The sequence below is a fragment of the Lepisosteus oculatus genome, chromosome 22 (assembly GCF_040954835.1).
Source record: "Lepisosteus oculatus isolate fLepOcu1 chromosome 22, fLepOcu1.hap2, whole genome shotgun sequence".
Classification (NCBI taxonomy): domain Eukaryota; kingdom Metazoa; phylum Chordata; class Actinopteri; order Semionotiformes; family Lepisosteidae; genus Lepisosteus; species Lepisosteus oculatus.
The window spans coordinates 8,215,411-8,239,626 of NC_090717.1; the positions used below are offsets into that span (position 1 = coordinate 8,215,411).

A 24,216-nucleotide genomic window follows, 5' to 3' on the forward strand; every position below is an offset into this window, starting at 1 on the left:
CATTTGACCAGAAACTTCCTTGCTTGAAAGCTTGGTTGGTGCTAACTTACTCTTATCTATTCCTAAAGTGAAGAACTGGCCAGAAAAACAATGAACTTTACAAAAACAAATAGCAACACATTTTCTTTAAACAACCCACTTAAGGTCTGCCGCTTTCAGTTCACTGCTTTCAGAATAAACCAGAATTTGTTCCAAAAAGAATGTTATGTACCCAGTGGGTGTGTGTGAGTTGGGAGCTACACAGGCATGCTGTCAAAGCCGATACCTTGACATCTTTCAAGAGATGGCTGGATCAAAACGAGCTCGAGGGACTGAGTGGCCCCCTCTCATCGGTAACCTTTCTGATGTTCTCATCAAGCTGCAGCTGAAGGAGCTGGCAGCTCCCCGCTCACTGGACAAGCAGCATGGGCAAATGTGAAAGGCTTCTGCACCCATGCTCCACCCCCCCCGTCTCAAGTAACAGCAGTTAGAGGCTCGTGCCGCTGTCGTGACTCACGGGAGGAGAAGCAAGGTGGGACGTGGACGAGCTGCTGCAGGAGCTGGCGGATCCTGAGCTGGGGTAGGAGGGCATCGGCACAGGAGCAGCTGAAAACAACGCAAACACACGGGCTGAGTGACTGGGGAAAGGGCTTGTGCAGTTTCAATGACATCCACTGACACCTTACCATCATAATATTAATGTTAATAAACTATGCTTTATTTAGTGCCTTTACAGGTGGCTTCTCAACGTGCTCTACAATAAGAAAAAAAACACAATGAAAGGAGACAGCAGAGTTACATAATTCCAGCAAGGGTTTAGGATATAGTAGAAAAGCAGAGGTGCAGTCATAGAACCAACTAAAGAAGAAGGTTTTGAGTCCTGATTTTAAAGTGTGTAGGGAAGATGACTCTCTGATATCCATGGGGATAGAATTCCAGAGCTTTGGAGAAGGTCCTGTCAGCCATAGAGTATAGACAGGCTTGGGGGACAGAGAAGAGACCAGAGTCAGAGGAATGAAGGTTGCAAGGTGGGGAGTAGGAAGATAGTAAGTCAGAAAGGCCACAGACTGTAACAGGTGAGCATGGAGATCTTAAAGTTGACATGAATCCTGATAGTAAGACAGTGCCAAGACTCCAGGATAGCCCCTGGATAGGCTTTATAAAGGTCTGTCAAGCCATAACACTGCCTAACAGCTAGCCTGTTTAGAGTTATTCAATACCCCTGAGAAAGTAAGTAAAATATTATTTTTTTAGTGGGAATTTAATTTTCTTCTGTCCATTTCAGGCTTTAAAAGTCCCATTGACTTCTAACATATATATTGGAGAATGCATTTGAAGCAAAGAAGAAAGTAAAACTTGCAGGATATACTCAGGAGACTAAGTACTACCTGTGAGTTTTTCAATGTTTCATTTTTTTTTCTTTTAAAGCAAGGTGGCACGATTGTTCTCAATCGATTCAAACTATCCGAGGATGAAATCAAAGTGGTCATAAAAAGAAGGACATGTGATAAACGACTTAGCAACTGTGAAAGGCAGAGATTAGTTTTAATCAGCATATTTATTTAGAACCTTGCTATTCGTTGATTGTGCCACATGCAAGCCATCATAAATCTGCTATTTCAACGCATTCCAGTAATTTTCCCCACTTTAAACGTTAAAGAGGCAAATGACTAGATTTTCTTGGAATTCACCTTTAGATCTAGTGTCAATGCAGGCTGTGCTGTATGTTAACCAGAAGCATGTTTTTGAATAAACAGGCCAAACCAGTACTTTTTCTATGCTTTGATTCACTTACATTTTTTCATGGATGAGCTCCCTTCCAAGAAGGGATGTTGGAAAAATTCATCTGTAAGGAAACACACCCGGTTAGAGAGCTGGTGAAGACTGGCAACAAACTGAACCAATGGTAAAATGGAATATACTATGATCTTGAAATACATCAGCATGTACACCGGTACATGAACTGACTTCTCGAACAAACTGGCCCTGGTGTAAACGTGTGCACGTCTGTGTCTCTGTGGGCCCACCGTTTGTGGTGAACACAGCAATGCACAAAGGAGTGATCAGATCTCCCTGCATTCGTGGGTATCCTATAGGTGTTCCAGTTTCCTTCCAAAATACTGGTACATGAATTGGCTTCTAGGAAAAACTGGACCTGGTGTGAGTGTGTACATGTCTGTGTGTGCCCCGTGATGGACTGGTGTCCCATCCAGGGTGTATCCTGCCTTGTGCCCATGGCTTGCTGGGATAGGCTCCAGCCTACCCGGTGACCCAGTACTGGGTAGTTAAAAAGATAACGGAGTTCAGTCTCCTGAAAGCAGGACTATGCGACTCCTCCAGGCCCTGGAAGCCAGAGGAGGGCGGGCAGCCGCAGCAGCAGGGAGAGGCCGCTCACCGAAGCTCATGCGGTCCCGCGGACTGCGCTGCAGCAGGCCCAGCAGCAGCTGACGAAGGTGGGCGGATGTCTCCCTCGGAATGCTGGGAAAAACAAAGCAATAGAAATTCTCAATTTCCCCTTCCCCCCACTCCTCAAAAGAAAAACAAACAGGTACTAAAGCTTTTGCAGTTTTTCTTACAACATTTTGAAATGGTCAAATGAAAGTGGCTGATTGAGCAGGGTTTTAAAATCGGTATATACCAGCCAGGTATAAACAGGTGTATAACATGTATGAAGTACTTTTAAAGGAATGTGTGAAATTTAAAGGAAACATCCTAAAAGAATAACTTATGCTATTACATACCAAAGACCCATTATAAGCAACCTGTCTGGTAGTTAGTTATTCCTGAAAGATGCCAGAGTATCAGCTTCAATAGCACTGTAGGGTAGCTTGCGCCACACTCCCACAACCCCTTGCTGAAGGAAGAAGTGCCTAAATATTCTAAATGAGATCTTACCTCATTCAAAACTCAATTCAAACTCCTGTTATTTTTGTGGTGTCTGCAGATGTGAGTAGTTTAACAACTACACCAAAATCTAGATCATCAAGACAAACTAAGAACAGCCACAGGCCCAGCACAATGCCTTTGGTACGCCAACAGTCTGAGCATTCACCTCTTATCAGCACTTTGGTTTTCTAAGAACTAATTCTCAACTCAATAATTACAGAATTAATCTTTTCAGAAACTTTATAAAAAAACTTCTAATAATCAAAAGTCACCATGTATGCTTGTTCAACTAGGTCTAACAAATTAGTACTAACATTTTCTAAATCCACATTGACTAATCACTTGGATCTTACTTCCCTATACAGTAGGTGATTCTCTAATTTAGTTCTAACACTTGTTTCTATAATCTTACACATAATAGAATACAGACAAACTAGTCTGCAGTTACTTGATTCGGTTTTGTATCCAGGCCATGGGTACTATTCCTGTTTTGAGCAGCTGTTGGAAGTTACATCAGTTGCTTATGGATAAAGGTTTCTCTAAGTAAATTGGTAGAAAACACTGGTCCTGGAGATTCATTAAACTGGAGTGATTCGAGTACCTGAACCAGCTCCACTTCTTCCATGTAAATACTATTTAATAAAGAACACTGTTCTTCCACTGCCTGAGGCATGCTTTTAACATCCTCCTTAGTGAATACCTGTGTGAAATATTCATTAAGTATATCACTCATTTCCCCTTCTTTATTTAGACTTTCCCATTATTGTACGGGGTATATTTAAAGAATGCATGATTATTTATTTTATGGTCCATTGTAATATTCAGTTCCATAATAATCTTGGCCTTCTGAATATCCTTTAGACCTGTCTTGCAAATATTTACTTTTCTTTTAACTGGATCCTGTGTTTTAAATCATTTTATAAACTGATTTCTCTTATATATGTCCTAATAGATTTGTCTAACCATTTGGGAAACTGTTAATCTTTTCATTTAGTCAATCTTGAGAAATTAAATTGCAATGGGTATATATGTAATTAAACATATAATTATACATACATGAGAACCATCACGAAGCACCATACAGCACAGAGCAAATTCCACTAGGTCTTCAACCTTGATGAGCTACATTTTTCAACAGCAATATTCAAATGTCTGATAAACTCCTTAACAATCCAATCAAAGCAATAAAACTTACAGCTCAAGTGCGAAATCTGATCAGAGGGAGTTAAACCAGGCATTAATAAAGCCTTAAGCACCTTGTGTCAAGTGGATCTAATTAAAATGGACACAGTCTGGCAATCAGTCAACTTCTTCTAGCGAGCAGTAACTTCAGCTCCATCTTCACAGCCTTCCAAAATTACTAAAGCGTGCTTCATTACAGACATCTAAGAGCAGAACTTTCTAAGCAAAAAAAATTAATACAGCTGCTTCTTTAATCACTATTAACAAGCATGTTGGCTGAGAGTGTTACTTTGTAGAACATGAGTTTCTTTTGCAGGGAAGTCAGTTTATTAAGAAGCACATGGTTCAATATGTGGCCATAGAGTCCATGGAGTATAAAAAAACTAAGCGACAGCAATAGATAGATAACGGTTAACATACTTACACACCAGAGGGCTAGTTTCAACAGTGACCAGACGTTTGAATACTTTACTATTGGTGGAATGTGTGTCACACTTATTTTTTATCTTTTAAGCAAAAGACAGTGAAATCAGACTATTCATCCTATGTAATGCCATCATTAATTCACTGCAGACAGAAACCCCCCCAAAAACATAAGAGTTACATAAACAACTACTGTACAATGCTTTATTTCACAAATGCACTGCAGCCACAAACCACAGTGACCAGTGTTGGAAGTGGACCTGAGACCGTCAAGCATTTTAAATTAGGATGGGAAGAAAGTTAAACGATTTACCAGATGATTAATGACACAGGACGTCCCACATGCCTATGCAGTCCGGAGTACATTACAATAATGCCCATTACAAAAGTCATGGAGTATATGAAACAGGCAGAGAAAAGGCCATCCAATTCTATGAAGCAGAACACAGGGCACATTCATTGGTTGTCCACAGAGACTGTAAATAGTGCAGCACCCCGAGTGGGGATACTTACTTAGGAACAAGGCTTTTGTTTTTTTCATAGAACAGACGGAGGTCCTGGGGGCTGCTGGCCTGTTGGAACAAGACGAGGCATGAAGTACGTAGAACTTGAACCTCCTCTGGTCTCTAGCTGCTCAATGCAGCCGATACAATAATACACGACACCCAGATACTTTTCTAAATAACGCAAAAATAAATGCCACAAATCAAGATTGACTGGTTTACTATTAGGCTTCAAAGAACCCTATGTGGCTATAGAATATGTATGGGGAAATTAACAGTTTAATTTATAGATTCTTTTCATCTAGAAGTATAGTCTTTAGAGAATCTGTCATTCCTAGTTTAACACTGTATATCTGAGATCAGCTAAAGAATATGGAAAATTCATATGACTGTGCTTTATAGATCTTTAAATTTTCTCTTATACAGATCAGCATTCAAGTTCCCAGATCAAAGTCTTCTTTATAAAAACAAAATGCAGTAAAACGTAAGGACACTGCCTTTCGCATGATCTTGAAAGGCCCAGTATATTTTTGCAAGGTCTCATGATGAAACCAAAGCCAATTTTTCACATCAGCTGTCTGTTCCGGTAAACACAGTTGGTTCAGGTCTTTTTTTTCCCATTGCAGGACTGCAATGGTCCCAGCACTGCTCCTTTCCCTCTGCAGCACTGCCTGTGCTGAGCAGTCACTCAGAGACATACGGGGGGGTTGGCTGATGGCACATGTTGTCTCCACAGTATAAATAACCTATTAAGTAATATCTCAAAGGGCTGTTTCGCCGAACGCTTGCGTGTGCAGACATATCCCATCACTGGAGTTCAGGTACGCAGGAACACGCTGGCTCAAGACCACAGACCAATCAATAGTCCCTGGATAGGGTCTCCAGCCAGCCAGCCAAGTGCTCATCTGTGTGACAAACAAGTCTGGGAAGGGGTTGTGAAGGAGGAGGGTAATCCTGTTTAAAAATAGGAATAGGTTCTAGAAGAGAGTGGACTTCACACTACCCTGTCTAATCTGTGGCTTTACTAACAAGAATATGTTCCAGCTGTCATGACAGATGTTTTGTGCTTTATTTAATAAGGTGAGCTGGCTTTGCTTTAATAAGTTAAACAGGACCGGTCCTGGGGATATAAGCCCACAGGATGAGGTATACACAGCTATATAAGCCTTTAAAAAGTGCAGTTAGCAGATTGCACCCTCATTGGAAAGAGCATCTGCTACACTACACCAGGACAGGACCCCACTTCTCACTCTGCATTTTCCTCCTCGGTCTCCTGTCGGGTATCCAACAGTGCCCACTCTCTGGGGGGTAGAACCCCTGGCATAGTCACACGGCTACAGACCGTGGACACTCTTTGAATATGCATTTCTGCTCTGTCAAGAATCAATATTATCCTCAAGAGTCTTTTAACTCTAAAGACGTGAATGATACACTAGTAACGATGTAAAACGGAAAATATATGATTAAAATCAGTGTTAACAATTAGGCTAAGCATCACTTTTTCCACAAACAGCATTAACAAACAATGCAACTACTTCACTAAAATACAAGTGAGAAATTCCCACTGAGTTCACTAGGCAGAGCCCATGGAAAAAAATGCTTTGGAACCTACTAAGCAATGTTGTTTACTTCAGCTGAACAGACACCAGTCTACGCTCGTTTCCTTCTCAGTCTTATTCTAGAAGACTATATTCTAGAAAACATCTACTGAATCTGTTCTAACATTCACTGCGGCTGATTTGGTCACCTTAATAAATGCAATAATAAAAACAGACTGAGAATGATAATGAAGGCAGCCAGCACAATTACTGGTACACAGCAGCTGTCAGACATCTATGTCAAGCAAGCAGTGCAGAAGGCCAGTATAATCGCTGACTGTCACGACCACCCCTTGCACAGTGAATCTGACCTCCTTTCATCTGGGCGGTGATTTAGACTGTCCAGATTCCAGTGCACGAGAACTAAGTCACCCTTTATTTTTATAGCTATTAACCCGCTTAATTAGGATACATCTAATAATATGTGGCTCTGTGGCTAAGGATCTGTGCCTGTGGCTGGAAGGTTGCCAGTTCAAATCCTATGGCCAGCAGAGGAATCCTACTCCATTGGGCCCCTGAGCAAAGCCCTTTACCCCAGTTGCTCCAAGGGCGCCGTATAAATGGCTGACCCTGCGCTCTGACCCCCAGCTTTTCTCCTTGTCTGTGTGTCTACATGCATCTACATGCATCAGAATTTCTCCTATTCTATATTTACGGAGTATTCTTTTTGAACTACTGGGCTTGTGCTTCACCCATGGTTTCATATAACAAGCCTAGAGTTTTTTCAAATTCCACTTTGTCTACCTTTTCTGTCATTGTGAAAACTACAAAATGAATATTGTATAGCTTCCAAATCTTTCAAAATCCTTAGGCATATGGTTTCTAATAGTACGTTTTAAGACATATTCAAGGACAGCTAAAAAATATTTTTTTGGGGGGAAAGCATCACTACAAAATGTAAGCAAAAAATGTAAGTCACTGTGTTTTTAGAGAAATTGGGATTTGATACGGTAAGCCCAAACCAAAGGAAGAGCTTTTCCATTAAGTGTTATCTGCAAACACCTTATTATATCAACTGCTCTACCTGTAGCATGAACTTAAGTGAATTTAAAAAAACTAAGGCACATTGCAAAGTCAAAAACATTATAAATTATATATCATTATCCAAGCCCTATGAATAATATTCTTTGCAGTTAAATTTAAAATGTCACACAGAATTAAGCAGAGACCATGAAATGTCGGAAATCGGTGAAAAATCTGAGAAATTCTTATCAGAATTTAAATTGGTATTTGCTTCACACTATCTTCATACTTGAGAGAAGGTAGTGCACAAAAAAATATCAATTGAACATCAACAAAAATCAAAAGGCTAAAGTACAACCAATGACTAAAAACCAAAGAAAAAGTAAAAAAAGTGAAATACGAACAGCAGTCACTGATTAGAGAGCATAAAAGTCAAAATCAGAAAGTACTGATTTACCAGCTGCATGGCCTGAAAAGATTTAAAAAAGTTTGTCATGGCTGCAATTTAACAGCTTCAGGCAATTTCAACCAAACTGCAATTGGAAAAATCACATTTGCAAATCACCCAAGGAAACAGCACAATTAAGTCAGGTTTTGTGTGTTTAGGGAGAAAAAAAACGATGAGCTAGTCCCTCTGCCCTCATTGCAATGCTCCTAAACCATGGGTCGCCACCCCAACACGACAGGTGGAAAAAGTCCTGAAAGACAGCGGAAGATCTGGTCGGGCCGGTGCTCACCTGAAATGGGGCCTTCCCAGTCAGACACTGATACACAATGGTTCCTATGCTCCACAGGTCTGCCTTGGCATCATACGTCTGGGACATGATCACCTCAGGAGCCTAAGGCCAAACAAAAGGCATCGGACAAAGTCACATCTATCCGGTAATCAGAAATGTTTAAACCTTATCGTAGGACATTAACACAACTACAATACATTTGCCATGCAAAAGAGGAGCCTGTGGGTGGGACGATAAATGTGCATTTGATTAGATGATCTTTATCTCCAGGTACTGTAGCTAGTGAAGGGGAATTCATAAAGTGCCGGGGCCGTTCATCCAATAAAAAGAAACACAAGCTGGGTTTAAGTCTGTCACGAAGTGGCTTAGTTTTATAATACTGCTCAGTATGACCAGAGCTGCCATTTCAGACATATAATGTGACAGAATATGACTGAAAATATGACTGAATGCCTGCAAGTCAGAACACTTGCTGTTGGCTCATTCCAGTCAAGGGGGAGCATACCGAGCTACGATCAGGATAGCAAACGGATTATGTTTGAAGTCTGCTTGAAAGACAGCAGAGTTGCAGACAGGGTGTTAACTTTTTTTTCTCCAAAAAGCAAACTCCTAAGCCTAGCCCATAAACATTAACACTTGAAATATAATATCTTGATTTTAACACAGCTGTTAATTTTACTGAAGCGAGACTCAAGTGTCAATGATTTAATTTCTTGGAATAGCTGTATGTGTAGGGCTCCTTCCCTTCCCCCTACGATAAAATAATACACCTCAGATTGATCAACAAATATGGAAGGCTGAAGAAAAAACAATACACTTTTCACGGAGAATCCCTAAACAAAGACGTGAATTATTTAATGCAGCCATTCAGCTTTGTCTGTGGTGGCAATCTCAGCATCATGATATACAGTAGGTTTTCCCTGTGGTGCTTTTTATCGGAGGATTTCTGTGATCCTGAGCCGGTAATAAAAAGTCAAGTTTACTTCTCAATCGAAAAAGGTACTGTAAATAACTGCAGACCGGTGACTGGTGGGGCACTCACCATATACATGGGGGAACCACACAGTGTAGCTGCCATCGTATTGTTTTGCAGATACCTGGCAAAACCAAAGTCAGCTGGAAAGAAAAGGGAACAAGTGAAAATCATTTTTAACTGTCCAACTACTGCCAAGTCTGTCACACAACTTCCATTCACTACTTACAGGACAGCTAGAACTGTCTATTCTCGTGATATATAATCCACTTATTTCACTCTCACCCTCTTGCAATAATGCTGGTTTTAAGTGATCAGCTGGGGAGTAATTTTCTTCACAGCTCAGCTGCCTAAAAGGAAAGCCTGACTGGTGTGTTTTAAACACCACTTGGGGAAGTTACTTTCCCCACATCGACATTGTGACAGGTCTTTGTATCTTTTCAAGCACCGTGTGACAAGTACAGACTGGGAACCTTGTGAAGCTGTTGCTCGAAGAGCCTTGGAAGTAGAATTCAAGAAACCAGATATAGTTTTGACAGCTTCCAAGAAAGTTCTCTTGTCATGAAACAGCACAGTATGTGGCTTTAAGGTCAAAAAGGAGTGAATACTGATAGCAAAAAAGGAATTGCCCTAAATGACAACCACAAAAACAAAAGCAACATCTGACTCATTTGTACTTCTAAACAAACTGCCTTCGACCTAAGAATTGAAATGATTTGTTAAGGTGTCTAGGAAAATCATGCATTTACTTACGGCCAAGGACACTAACTGATCCCGTGAAAAAACAGTGCTGGCATATGCCCGCAACAGCGCTTTATTTAACTGCTGCCTGTCAGTGCAGGACACGTCTGGCTGCTCTTCTCTTAACTGATTGTACAACAGCAGTTTGGTTCTTGTACCATGGTGATCACGACTGTATGATATTCTGTTTCGAGTGTTTTGTGGTTAACAGCTGTTAGTGGCCAGAGAAGGCAGCTGGGAAAAAAAGGGTTATCAGTGTTGTTATATGAATGCTGGACAGCCCATTGTCTAACTGAGGGCCACAGTTCAGTTTGGATGACCTGGGATTGGTGAATGGAGATATTTTCTACGGGGGTTCAGTTTAAATATTTTAAAGAAAACCTTTTTTCACAATCATAGTTTAAATTAAAACTGCTTTGGAGTCTACAGATAGCTTCTTTAGGTAGTGTCCACTCTTCAAAAGAATCAGCATATTTTTGAGCCACGAACGTCATGAGGTGTCCTTTCCCAAGCCTCAGTTTTAATTCTCAAAAGTTTCAAATTAATAATAATAATAATAATAATAATAATAATAATAATAATAATAATAAAATTATTACCCATTGCATTTGCTAAATGAGCTTCGGTTTCAATGAACTGTGTGCACTTTAGTTAACTTTAACCTGCAAGTTTAAATTTAAGTTGTTTTATCCACATTCACTCTCTGATGATCTTCACTTTATATATCTCAATGTACTTTGTATTTCAGATAATTCTGAGCTTCACCTGCACAAAATTGAGAACTGTACTACAGTAATTATAAAAAACACAGAACCAATTTATGCCTCGGTTTCAAACAACATGTCTGCAACTGCAGTTTTCTCCCCTCTTACTGGACCTCGTCCTAAAACAGTAACGCACTCCACAGTTTTATATTTATAGAATACTATTGAGTCACGTTTTAATTTCTTTGTGCATGGCATCTTTGAAATCCAAGAGGATTACTGTGTCAGTGTGCCCTTGTTTTTAAATATGATGAGTCTGCTGCTGAAAAACAAGTACAAGGCGTACAGAAACAAAACCAATTATTCATGCAGCCACTGCAAAAAAAATAGATTTGTAAGCCACTTACAGTCTTTTTATTCATTCTTTTCTTAAAGTAGTAGTATTGAGTAACTTATTCTAAAAGAATAAAAGCCTTAGGCTCAGTGTGCTTGTTGAATTACTACTACAGAGTCCGCCAACAGGGAAAATAGGGAATATTTTTAACTGATTTATTTTGATATGCATCTGAACTGTGTTCAGTATCGTGTTACAACAAAGTGATGCAGACTTGCTTGAGCTTTGATTTTAAGCTTTGAAAATGTGTTGATAAAACTGCACACCTGAGCGTAAAAATGTATTTGTGCAAAAACAATTTGTAACCAAAAGAGAGAAAATGAATGGAAATCACTTATGATTTCAAATACTTTTTTTTTTACAAGGAAGCTGTTAAAACCTTTAAAGAGAATATGAGATTTAATCCTTAAAATGACAGATTCTCATTTCTGGTCCCCAAAAAGCTCCAGCCTTGCTGGGATTACTATGCCATTCTAGACAATGAAGTCGAGAGTGTCTTCGGATCAGGTAGACTCTGCAGCCCTCCAGGAAAGCACGCTCATTCACAGGCCTCAAGCACGCTCTGAGACTGTGAGCACACACGGAAAGCACACCTATCTTGATGCGGGTGTTGTTGGGGTTGGACTTCCGCCCCCCCGTGTGCGAGAGCAGGATGTTCTGGGGCTTCAGATCTCGGTGGATGATTCCTTTGGCCTTCAGGACCTTCATGGCGCCCGCGATCTGCTGCAGGAACAGGCGGATTGTGTCCTCGCTTAGGGTCCCCTTGGCTGTTAGCAGGAATGAAAGAACAACACAAAAAACTGTCAGCTCCTTAGGCTACGAATGAAGAATCATTCAGTCAGGACGGCGTGACTGATCTGCTGAATGGCATCCGATGAATTAGCCTCTCATTTCTTCCCCGTTTCCTAGGTATTAGCACTTTTATAACTGCAGTATTCATTATTCATTATTATTAGTTTACCACCTATTACACACATACACCTGTGTACCCCATATCGGCCTTTTAACAGAAGATCATGCATAGCAAGACAAAACTACAGCTGTTTTAGATTTGCACTAATATTATGTGCTTTGCACTCCACTACTTTATGCAAAAGACGAGTGGCCCCGTACCGCCGAGGGAGGGGTTGAGTTTAATTGGCCAGGGCTCTCTCGGCACAGGGCCGTGAGCGCAAGTCCTGCAACTCCCCAGACACATGCAGGCTTGCAGCAAAACCAGTGAGTGACTGACCCGCGTTTCGGTCAGTGCCCCTCCGCCAGAAAATCCCTGGCTTGAGGGATGGGCAGGCCAGAAGAGCCCGCCCGCACTTCCGGATTCTCCACATGCGGGCACAAGGGTCACTGCTGTGAGGCAAGATGCCAACACGCAGCTGGCAATCGCAGACTTGGTGGGAGCATAACTAGTGACAACAAGTCTAGATTCATTGAAAGATAGGCCTTTCAGTTCAGTATAAATAAAATCAGAGCAGTCTGTTCAAGGCCTCTGCATTTTGTTTGAACAATAGTAATTGCTTTGTGTACCCTAAACAGGGAGCAAACAGGGCACTGAACTATTTTTAAAAAGTCCTCAAATATTTGGGGACTGAAAACACAACAAACAGGGACGAGTGGCCAGCAGCCCCTTGCATTTGTAAATATTACGCTCAGTGAAAGCATAACTTCTCAATTCCACAAACACTGTGGATCTAAGGTCAACTACACAAAAGAAGTCCATGTTACACACCCCCTAAAGTTTTCTAAATAAAATGGTGTACACAAACTTTTTCATGGAATAATAAAGGTTGTGTCACCTGGACTGTCTCCCTGACATTTCTTGGAAGAAACTCCAGTGTGAAGCTATGCATCTCACCCTGGCTGTCTCTAGAACAGATCTCCCTTTCCTCTCTTTCGTAAGATAGAAATGTTATCCCTGTTGTTTATTTGCAGCACTTGGAGTGCCCTGATTACTTCCAGGGAAACACTGACCGGAGTTTAATATAGAACATGCGTGCTTTAACCAGATGGAACAGTGCCCAACTGAAGCAGGATGGGAAACTGTAGGACAGAGCAGCTCAGATCCAGTCCTCCATGGCCAGGTGGCCTTCTCTTGAAAATGAAACCGAGGAACACTGTTGCAAGTTATTAAAAATAAGACTGCAGAGAAAAGCACAGATTAACATGCAAGATTCTGCGTGCAAACTGGATGCATTAGGCTCAAAATCCATTTTTAATCCCCGTTATTGTGTGATGCGCCTAGATAGCAAGCAGTAACCAGCTTCACCATCATGCGATCCTTCTTCAAATTGTGAATGATGTAATTGAACTGTTCTTTGTTGTTAAACCAGGCCCAATGCAGCAATAGTGACCACTCATACACACTGGCAGCCGGGACTTTTTAAATCATATATTGTATCCATTGTATGCCTTAATACAGGGGTGGGAGCGACTTCAATTGAAGCCCAGATTCCTATAGCTTATACATTTGTTTTTTTTCCAATTAGCCATTCATTAAGCTGATTTAACTTATCAATTTTTAACTGGAGGACCTGGCACCCATCAAAGACTGCAGTTATCCATTTCTGGACAAGGAGAGATTTAAAGGAATATATGTTCAAACACTTGTAAGTGCTTTATATGTTCAACCAAGACTTGTAAGTGCTTACTTGCTATTAAAAACTGAAACCAAGAAGTATGTTTTATTGACTGACTGGCATTTTATTGTTTGTGGTTTTTCTTTTATGGCTTCATATCATACAGTTAATAACTTTCGAGATGCTTTCCCCAAAAAATCCCACAAGTTTTAAAACTGACAACCATTTTGAATGAATGCTTTAATATCCCATATTTACAGTGGACAAATAGCAAACTATAAAACAAAAGACATTAACATAACAGCGGTACGCTATGTCCTCGCCCTAATGCATATATTTCCTGTGTCAAACAAACCTTTTGCAGGTGCTCTATATTTAGTATACAGATTCATAAAGCCAAATAGTGTTGCAAATGTTTACAAAATCAAAATAACCTGCTCCACCCTTTCCTTCCATTTTTGTCGGGAGCAGTATATCCATGACGCTCCAAGCTTCCCGAGCTTCAACCCAAAATTAACCTCAACTCCACCAGGTTTTTTTCATTTGTCAAAAAAAATCCTAGGTCTCCAAGAACTCACAGGGCAGGACACCACCTCATATATGAGAAACCTGCACTTTACAGTTCTGCGAAGAACTTCTTTAAAAACACTTCGTATGCTTTTACACATTCAGACATTTTTATTGAACATGCCAGTTATTAGTAACCTAAGATTACTGAATGCAGGAAGGATCAAAGTGTGGCAAAGTAGTTCTTTGAGGACAGATGTTAAATGTAAGCTGACAAGCCCAATACCATAAGGTCGCTGAGAATGCATAAGGGGATGTGTTTTTTAAAGTTCCAATTAAAACCACAAAGACACTTCATTCTCCCACTCACACGCAACGAACATGTGCTCCCTAGCGACCTGAGGATATGTTTCAAGGCATTCAATTCAGAAAAGGGAAAAGTGTATTTTAATGAAATAAATTCCTCGGGCACAATAAATCATTTTAAGAAAGCAGTTTTTGATTCTGCTTTGCCAGCAACACAAGGGCGGCAGCCTCTATTCAGAGGAAATGTGTGCGTCTTTGACCAGGAAGGAAAAACAAGAGGCTTGGCTTCAGGCTCAGCAGCTTCGCTCTCTTCCTGGCGGAGGCAGGTGTCCGGCTCCTCCGTTGTCAACCACAGACACAAAGGGCAGCGCCAGGAAAGGCAGCTATCATTACAGAACTGAGTCACAGAACAGCCTCCAAGAGATACACAGAATCCAACAAAAGCAAACTTGGGAACAGGGGATCCGAAGTTCACATAGTGCTTTCCAGGGAGAAGACAGACTTCAGTTATAGATTCAGGATCAGTTGATCAGTGGACCAAGTGAAGCCTCTGTAAAGCTAAACAAATGTTGATCCCACAGTGAATCTTGCAGCATACTCTGAAGGTGTTAGCCTCACAAACATCCCAGTTACATAAATGTTCATTCAACAACTGTGCTGGAAAAAGCTTTGAGGTTATATCATGTATTGTGCGGTGTCTGTGCTTACGCTGCATAGGTTAGTCTGTGGTGATACATTGTTTTTGTGGTCTTTTTATGTCATGTTTACCCCACTTTCTTAGAAAAAACAAATCCCTCCTAACGTTTTTCACATGAAAAAAGGGAAGTTAAATAAACAAACATAAACTAGTTTTCCATGCTATTGGGTTTATACCACACACAAAACAACATACAATTTAAAAATCAAAAGGCTCATAGCCACAGTGGCCAAACAATGTTTTCCCAGCTCCAGACACTTTGACATCTACATATAACAGCAAGATTTTCCCTCTGTGGTCCCAAGCAGCGTACTAATGAAACAAAGGAATCAAAGTCCTTTTCTGCTCCAAGGGTAGCCTCAAACCTCTCAGAGACTTAGCAACAATGGCCACTTCTCCTCTGCAAAGCCTTAGCAAATTTAAATGCTCTTGGACGGTAATGTTTGGACCTCTCTCAATGCTAACTTGGCTCTTGTTAAGTGATTTTCTTGCTGGTTATGACTGGCAAGAATCTAGATGATGCAATGCCAAGAAACCTTATTCAGCTTGCATGACTAATGTGTCAAAACCTTACTCATTCTTTTTCTGCTGCCCTGGCTGGTCTTACCTAAGCTCTTTATCCATTTATTACAATGTCCATTATCATTTCAAGAAAAGGACACAAAAGACAGTGCACACCATCCCAGACAGAAAAACAGAACAAAAAAAATGAATTCTTGTGATGCTTGTGATCACTTTTGAATTACTCAAATTAAACAGGCTTTTAATTAAACCAGAGGTGTCAAAGTACACAACCGTCCTGGTTCTGCCAGCTCTAAGATTTGGAAAAAATAATGTGACCACTTATGTAACTAATTATTTTGGTCAAATAGTGACTCTATGGGACTAGATTTTGACATTTTACAAATAATCTAACCAACAAATGACTTCATATGGTGACCCTTAAGGTAAAAGGGAGTTTTTTTGGAATGTAATTTCCAGGTGAATAAAAGGAAACTAGGACATCTCAAAAACTTTTACACTATTAAGAATCCTTTGTAATCACATTGTTACTGTTCTTGTCAAGTTCAAAACAAACCCTTCCTGATAATATGGATTTTTCACAAAAAAGATGCATTTTCAAGGACATTACACTTCAGATTGAAGAAAGGAAGTGGAGGGGATGATTTGAAAGTAAATAGTTAAAACAAGAACCTCTCCACTGCAGAGCACTCAGGGTTTTGAGATGTTTGAAGTGAAACATGAAAACTGTAAACTTACAGTGGAGGTAATCAGCAAGGTCTCCCCCATTGCAGTACTAGAAAAACCAAGATAAAACAGAAGAAGGTTAAATCCCTATGTAGCAGACAGCTCAGCTGAATAATTCATCAAACATGGAGGGGGAACATGTCAGAGAAAAATACCTGAAACGTGTAACACACAAACATCAAACTTCACAGTTTCAGATTGTTTTCCTGTGCTTCTTCTCTTGTTTAATTCCATAACAACACATCTTAGAAAGGCAATTATTAATGATTTATATCACAAGGCGAGCACCTTGTTTCTCAGTTTTCTTCTGCTACTTTATTTCAGGGAAGGTTTATCTTTAGTCTTTTATAACTAAAACTGCCTTATAACATGGAAAAAGTATTAAATTGATACCACTAGACAAATAAGCATTTTTTAAAAATAAAAGTAAATCATATCCAAACATCTCTCTGCAAAACATGCTGCTTTTGAAGAACACTGCTACATGCATCACGGTTTTGTTAAATCCTACTTGTTGTACATTTTCTGTTTTTACTGCATATAATCAAGGATGGGAAACATGAGATCTAGTCAAACAGTTGCCCTTCCCCCCACCCCATTACAGCTTGACTGAATCAAGTACTTGGATCAGTCAAATTGCCAGTTTCAACTTGATCTTAATCACTAAAAAACCAGCAACAACCTGGCCCTTCAGGGACCGCCGCCCATACCTGGCTCATATTGTACTACAAATTATAGCATAATTTTCCAAATGTATTCACTAGGCCTGCAGAAACAGCTTATGATTCAAGATTTCCAAAGCTAAGCAATAGCCAGGACATGTTCTGAGTGTGGGAGATGGGGAAAGGACACTGGTGCTCCACCACAACTGTTGGTGAAAAAACCTTCAGATGAGATGAATTTCTCTTGTAATGTTACCCTGAACTACAATACAAACTAAGTGAAAGTGCTTAATTATCTGGATAGGGCAATTTAATGCTTTTATCTAACAGTTACACAGGTTTGTAGGCGTTCCATATCTCTTGTGCATTTGTTCTGTATGTGGCATTATAGGTTTCTTATAATCGTGCATGCTCTTTGATTCATTGCATAACCCAGACAAAAAAGGCAGCCGTCTAAACACTCACGTTGGCCTAATTCACACCAACAGCAAACCAGTCTTTTCTCAGATCAGAAATCTACACTCTGGTAATAAGGAAAACGCTGTAAAAAAAAAAAACGATAGCACGGCAACTAACTTACCTCCATGACCAGATAAACACAGCTTGCCATTTCCTGAAAACAGAAACAAAGAAAATGGGACGTAAGTCAGTTTTAATTCAGAAGCCAAAATGATCTTTAGGCTTCTCTCACACATTCTCCCAGTTCTCAGTCAGCTAACCTGTCTATTCAAACACAAACTGTGGTCTTTAGACCTCCACCCCATTTTCTTTCATGTTGCCCATTGTACCCCCTCCGCCTCAAATTTCCACTCTCGCACCTGAAATGTCATGATTTGTTTCCTATTTTTGTTTTTACTTTACAGCATGAAATTAATGGCTCCTCATTCCCCCCTCACAGCTCCCCACCTGAAGCATTATTATAGTCTTGTGTTCTAAAGGGTTCATTTGACATCCACTCTAAAAAGAAACAAGACTTTCCTAAACCCTTGCAGATTACATTTTGATTCAAAATGTATTTGTGTGCTTATGTAGAGGCCGTCTATGATGTTCCAGAAGTGAATGCGCTACCCTTGCTCGCTCTTGCTAGCGGATTACATGTAATACTTCCCAGTTGCTTAGTACTGAAACTGTGCAATTATATAAAGGCTGTTATAAAGCTGGTGCCATGAACACGCTTGCTGGCAATATGATATCCATAATTGAGGCTGACAATACCAAGAAAAAAAAAACGTGATGAACAGAACAAAGGAAAGTCAAAACACATTTCAAGGAGATCAGTACCTTATTGTTTCAGATAAGCATACTTCACTTGTCTTGTAGAATAATGTTATGAAAGGATGGATCAGCAAGGGTTTCTACCTATTATCAGCTACTGCAGTACACAGTTCAGGCCAGGCCATTGGAGTGTCAGCTGTAAGACTTTTGTTTTACAGTCTTGTTTTTGTCTCAGAAAAGGACTGGTGATCAACCTATAAAATGAATGGCTCACTATTCCACAGCCCAAAGATTTCTTGTACATTCAAAATAATTGGGAACAGGGGGAAAAAAATGAATAATTGTATGTTTCACTGGCACAATTTCAAACCAACCCATATGGATCAGGAATCCATATAGTATGCGATTACATGCTAGATGCTTGTACTGTATCACATACACACACAACAAATGCATTTTATCTCCAGGAAAAATGTTCCTAATTATTTCACAAAGTACTGATCGCTTCAGCTTCATCAAATGGAAACCAAAACTGTCAATGGGGATCCAGGCTGGAGAAAAGTGAAATAAGTAGTGTATTAAACATGTCAGATAAAGTTCACTGGATACAACTAGAAACAATGTTCCCTTAGGAGACTTCCGCTGACAAACTATTCTTGATTGTGAAAATTTACCACATAAAAGTTGCAAAAACTTACAACTGTAATAAAAGTACTAAAATAATCAATAACTCTTTATTGAAATCCCCATCTACCTTTTTAAACTGCTGTAATTTCTCCATCAGTAGAAAGACATTTCAAGAAGACCAGAAAGAAATGTGTGCTATTCTGCCCACTTCGCATTTATACCTTTTTCATAAAAATAACTGCAACAAATTTTATCGACTATACATGACTTAAATTGATTACGCAATTATCATTCATCATCAACTGGTTGTCTACTGCTAAAGTCACAGGCTTGTAATGTGTGACCAGTGCTGAAAGCTGTACATCCGTCATGCATGCCGAGATATTCTGTCCTGATCCTCTCACACAGTCTGGACAAACACTGCCTAATCACTGTATTCCACAGGTTATCCAAGCTCATCCTAAAAAAAGATCATTGGGGCTCAAGTCTACTGAGTAGGGCATCCATACCTTAACTTTCACAAGGTTACATATGAGATACATATCATCAAGCTCATTTGGAAGCTAGTGATATGTTTCATTCACCAGAGCCCTGGATCAAACGGGTTGCTAGAAGCCATTTTACTTCAATCAGAACGAAAAAAATCTTCATGTTAAATAAAACATGAGATTGCAGTGCAAAGAAACCATGTTCAAAGAGAGGCTGTAGGAGCGATCACTATTACCCATATGAAAAGACCAGCAAGCAGCCTGGTGTACCATTTGGCTCAGAAGAGATGTGCTCATTAGCACTAGCAAAAGAGGCTATTTAGCTTACCTCCTTTAATTGCCCCGATTACAAAAAAGATAACACAATACAACACACTGTTGAACACCAACACCGTGAACACACTATACTGAAGTACACCAAGTGGAATTTGAAAGAACTTGAGGCTTGTCTTATGAAATATCAAAAGTAAAACAGTCAATTGTTAAAAACATGAAAACAAACCTCCACAGAAAAAAAAACCATGGGTAAATCACACACCAATGTTCACAATCACGCTAGTCTGTGGTGTGAAGCAAGCCATGGTTAGTGATTTAAAAATAATATTTTATAAACATGGAATTGGAGAAATTCTGCTACACGCAGGCTGAGCATTCAGAATGTATATTCTACTACATAAAACACAGTGAAAAAGTCACAAGGAATGCTTGGGAGGGAAATGAATTATATTTAATGAACATAATTCAAGAATCTGTCATCTAACACTTTAAAAAAAATCACAGATATAAAAGGGAATTTGCATATTTTCAAAGTGTTTCTTACATGAATATGTGCTACTTTTAACAGAGAAGGTGCTTCATACTCTAGATATCAGTGTTTACTGTAGAAGGCATCAATGGGAAAATAACAGCAGATACAGTACAACTAATCTGGTAGTGCACAACTATCAACAGTAAGGATTCAACTTTGACAAATGTTGCAATGAAACAAAACTACAGATGCATGAGAAGAAAACAGACATTAAGTCTTTCAGAAGTGACCTAAAACTTTCCAAACCCATTGTAAACTCAGGCACCAGTAAAGCAGTTTTAGTTCAAGACCTCCCCCACCATACCCCTCCTGCTATTCTCCTCATCTTTTTTGTATAGCCACAAAGAAAAACCTCTAAACCACAATGCGCTGCACACTCATGGTATCCCTTATCACCTAGTAACAGATGACACCTCATGCAAAGCAGCCTATCAGTTAGGTTGACTGGCAGTTCCCAGGGCCAGCTGCTGCTGACTAAGGGATTTTTTCTTCTGCTATTGACTGGATAAGGAGCAGCAAAGGCCATCTGTTTTCCATTGTCCTTGTAACCAGGCAGATTTAGTTACTGCTGACTGCCTGGCACAGTTTCGCTTATGGCCTACAACATAATCTCTTGTCACCCAACCACCAATTTCTAGATGGATCTCCAGGCATGTTAATTAAGAAAGAGGCATCTGAAATTACCAAGCTAGCTCACGATAATGAAAAGGTCTATCCCAAATGTCTTTAAAGCCTTTATAGAAAACTGTGATATTGAGAACATTAATCTGCAACACTTAACACTGTGACCTACTCCTCAGTATCTTATCCTTCAGGCACAGCTTTCAGCAGGACAAATACTTAAAAGATGGCTTTCAGCGTAATGAAAACGTATAGACTGTTTCAAACAAATAAAACATTTGAGACACAAGGACTGAATTTTGATTATGCATTATATATTTTCAAAGTAATTTCTAAACAAAGATTTGCTCAACACATTGAAGACAGGCCATAGAAACACTGAAGAAACAACAGCAAAAAGGGTCAAAAACATCACCTAACCATTTCTGCTACCATCTCTTCTGATATTAGAAATGGTCACAGTTAGCAGCCAGTAAACTGGCAGCAGAGAGCGTACCCCTTTCCATCACTCCAGTTGCTTAACGATCAAAGCTTTGACAGTATTGGGCAGGACACAGCACAGTCATGCTTCAGATAAGGAAAACTTTCCGATACCAAGGAGACACCTGGAGCTCCTGTCTTCTGCAGAATACTCAGTGGCCATCTGTCATGAACACCCTCAAGTGACTGCCTAGCTTCCGAGTCTAAACATCTTTTGCAACTCCTTCTGCAGTAACCGAGGCAGCGTTGCTCAATTCCCTGTGACAAGAACCTCACTGCTTTTCTTCCAGATCTCAAATAAAAATTCATATTAAACCTACACCTTGAGGTAATAAAGAGCCCTTGGAAACAGATTAAATTCTCCTGCTGAAGTTTAACTCTGGCAATGAAAAACTGCCAGGAACTGGCAGGACAGATGGGCAATTCTCTTGAGGAATCTCTTAAGATGTGCCACTGCTTTGCTTATCTTTCAACAATGCTAGAAGACAGGTACGATAAAATGATCAGTTCAGCTTCATTCAAGGCACAACAAAACAAAGTGTCATTGTTTTAAATGCGATTCCAGCTGAGATGCTGTCACACCCTAAATAATATAACTCAGCACAAAAACCCCACATACTGAACCTTTAGGGTCTTCATGTGAACCTCCGATTCACATTACTGTGTAGCTTTGTAGATTAAAACTGAAACCTTTCTGCTGTTTTGCCACTTATAAGTAGTGTTGATGTACAGATCTTGAGATATACTGATGAACTTTACTTCTCTCGTAAGGCTTGAGCATGGAATTAAAACTCGATCATGCACACTGGAAAGTTTTTCAGCTTCATTGTTTAGCAACACCGGGAACAAAACTTCAATGCACAAACTTAACTGGTAGGAGTAAAGGATTAAGTTTCATATTACACAGTGCACGGCTACAGTGTTCAATGCACTCCACAACCGTTTTTTAAGCTACCCATAAATTATGCAAGACAGCAAGAAAATGCCCTCACACAATCACCTAAATTATGCTAATTTCAAGAATATAAAGAACACTAAAGTACTGCTGTATTTTTGAGAGATACAATAGTGATGTGTAATGCAACCTTTGCTACCTTCACCACATCCCCACCCACTAATCAAATGCAACAATGATGTAACTGCTAAACATGCATACTGTAGCATGACTAAAGCAGACAACTTTAGTGCACTTCCTACTTGTTAAGGATTGTAGATCCCACACACAACTTTCAGGCATGCAATCCTTCACACTGCTTCTAAGCTCTACCATTGAGCTACTACAGCAGAGAGTGGAAAAACACTTAAAAACTGAGCCCTAAAAGTGCAGTGCCAATGGCTGAAATTCAAAGGATGGACTTTATTATCTATGAACATTTCCTTTTCATATTTTTAAAAAAGGGTAGCATCAGTAAATACAACTATATACATTATGTAATTACAAAAGTAGAAGCTTCATAACACCCTTTCAAGAATACTGTAGTGCAACATCCTTTTTGTATTAACACTGCTTCTCTCATATTTCTCAAACCGTCTGAAACGGTCTGCTGTGTTGTTTGAAAAGCCTTATTTTAAAACCTTTGAAACCGTTTTATTAAAGCTGCCAGGAGATTGTGGCCTCAGCCTTTCTGGAACGCTACAGCGGAAAGATTAACATCACAAAAACAACCTTGAAACGAACTACACCATTTTTTTCCCCAAGTATTAAATAAACAATAGGATAATTGAAGACCCAATGTCAAGATGATAGAATTTTACATTCAAGCCATCCAGCACAGAATCATTCGATTTGACGTGTGTGAAACCACATCGTATTTCTTTAACGAAAACCGACCGACTGCGCTGGACAATGTAGTTTAAAAGCAAGCTCTTCTCCTCAGCTTTTAATGAATACATTTAAAATGGTTGACTACAACTCCCAGGAACCTCTGCTCCGTTGCCTGGAGCTTCCTCCCCCCAACCAATCAGATCTCTGGCACATGGAATGTCAACAGCAGAGCACGTGATCACAGCGTGCCAGAGCAAAACAAAGTTATGGGGGCAGACTGCGTGCACACAGCAGGAAAACCAGATGGCGGTACCTAAATACTGCAAATACGTTCTCTATAATCCGGGGCAGGAAAAGTAATGCTAACTGGATGTAGGTCAAACATAAGCCCTATAATACCTTTCAAAATTACTCAGGAATAACTTTGAAACCAAAAGGTAAAAGAGGGAGGCAGGGTGTGGAGGCATTTTGCACAGACACCACGCAGTATTATAAAGCCCATAAACAAATCACCAAGTTGTAGTTAAAATTATTTTTTTGTGCTTTCTTTCCCTGCACTTCACGCATTCCTAATTCTTATGTTTTGGGTTGTCCTTGGAGAACACGGCTTAGAAATGTGCTTTACCTGGAAGTCGTGCAGTGCAACAATATTTTCATGTTTCAGCTCCTTTAACAAAGAAAAAAAACAAGTTGTCAAGACTTTGTCACGGCGCAAATGCAACTGACGTTAAAAGTGGCCATCGTTACGGGATGTTCTTACCTTTAAAATCTTAATCTCTTTTCCTAAAAGAGTCTGGGATTTCGCCAAATTTTTCTTGTTTATGCATTTGACAGCTACTTCCCAGTCATGTTTCTGGGAAAAAATGATAACATGGAAGAAACCTTGGGTATTAATTACGTTTTAAACATTATTATTTTACATTGCATCTGTGCCAAGATTATTGCAATGAATTGTACGCTACAAAGAACTTCAGTACATGCCCAAACTTGCTCCGTCCGGTGTCCCCTAAATTGATGGGCTTGAGAAACAGGTCACGGAACGCCTTATGCCTTGTAATGGAAAACTAGACAGCACACTTGCATATTAAGTTACTAGAATACTTTTATAAATATAATCGCGTTCTTTTTACCTTGTTATC

The 24,216-nt window shown here is 39.8% G+C and overlaps 1 protein-coding gene across 3 annotated transcripts in view; it reads right to left on the bottom strand.

Annotated features, from left to right (window-relative positions):
• Nucleotides 1-24,216, bottom strand: part of LOC102688482 (serine/threonine-protein kinase ULK1) — a 43,521-nt gene that overhangs the window by 18,236 nt on the left and 1,069 nt on the right. For all 3 annotated transcript variants that reach the window (XM_015366313.2, XM_015366314.2, XM_015366312.2), the window contains exons 2-12: nt 23,838-23,930; nt 23,703-23,744; nt 17,654-17,686; nt 16,424-16,460; nt 11,677-11,850; nt 9,314-9,387; nt 8,272-8,373; nt 4,984-5,042; nt 2,375-2,457; nt 1,775-1,825; nt 497-585 (exon numbers count right to left, since the gene is read on the bottom strand). In XM_015366313.2, the coding sequence (XP_015221799.2) occupies nt 497-585; nt 1,775-1,825; nt 2,375-2,457; nt 4,984-5,042; nt 8,272-8,373; nt 9,314-9,387; nt 11,677-11,850; nt 16,424-16,460; nt 17,654-17,686; nt 23,703-23,744; nt 23,838-23,930 (837 nt within the window). The remainder of the gene's footprint in view (nt 1-496; nt 586-1,774; nt 1,826-2,374; nt 2,458-4,983; nt 5,043-8,271; nt 8,374-9,313; nt 9,388-11,676; nt 11,851-16,423; nt 16,461-17,653; nt 17,687-23,702; nt 23,745-23,837; nt 23,931-24,216) is intronic.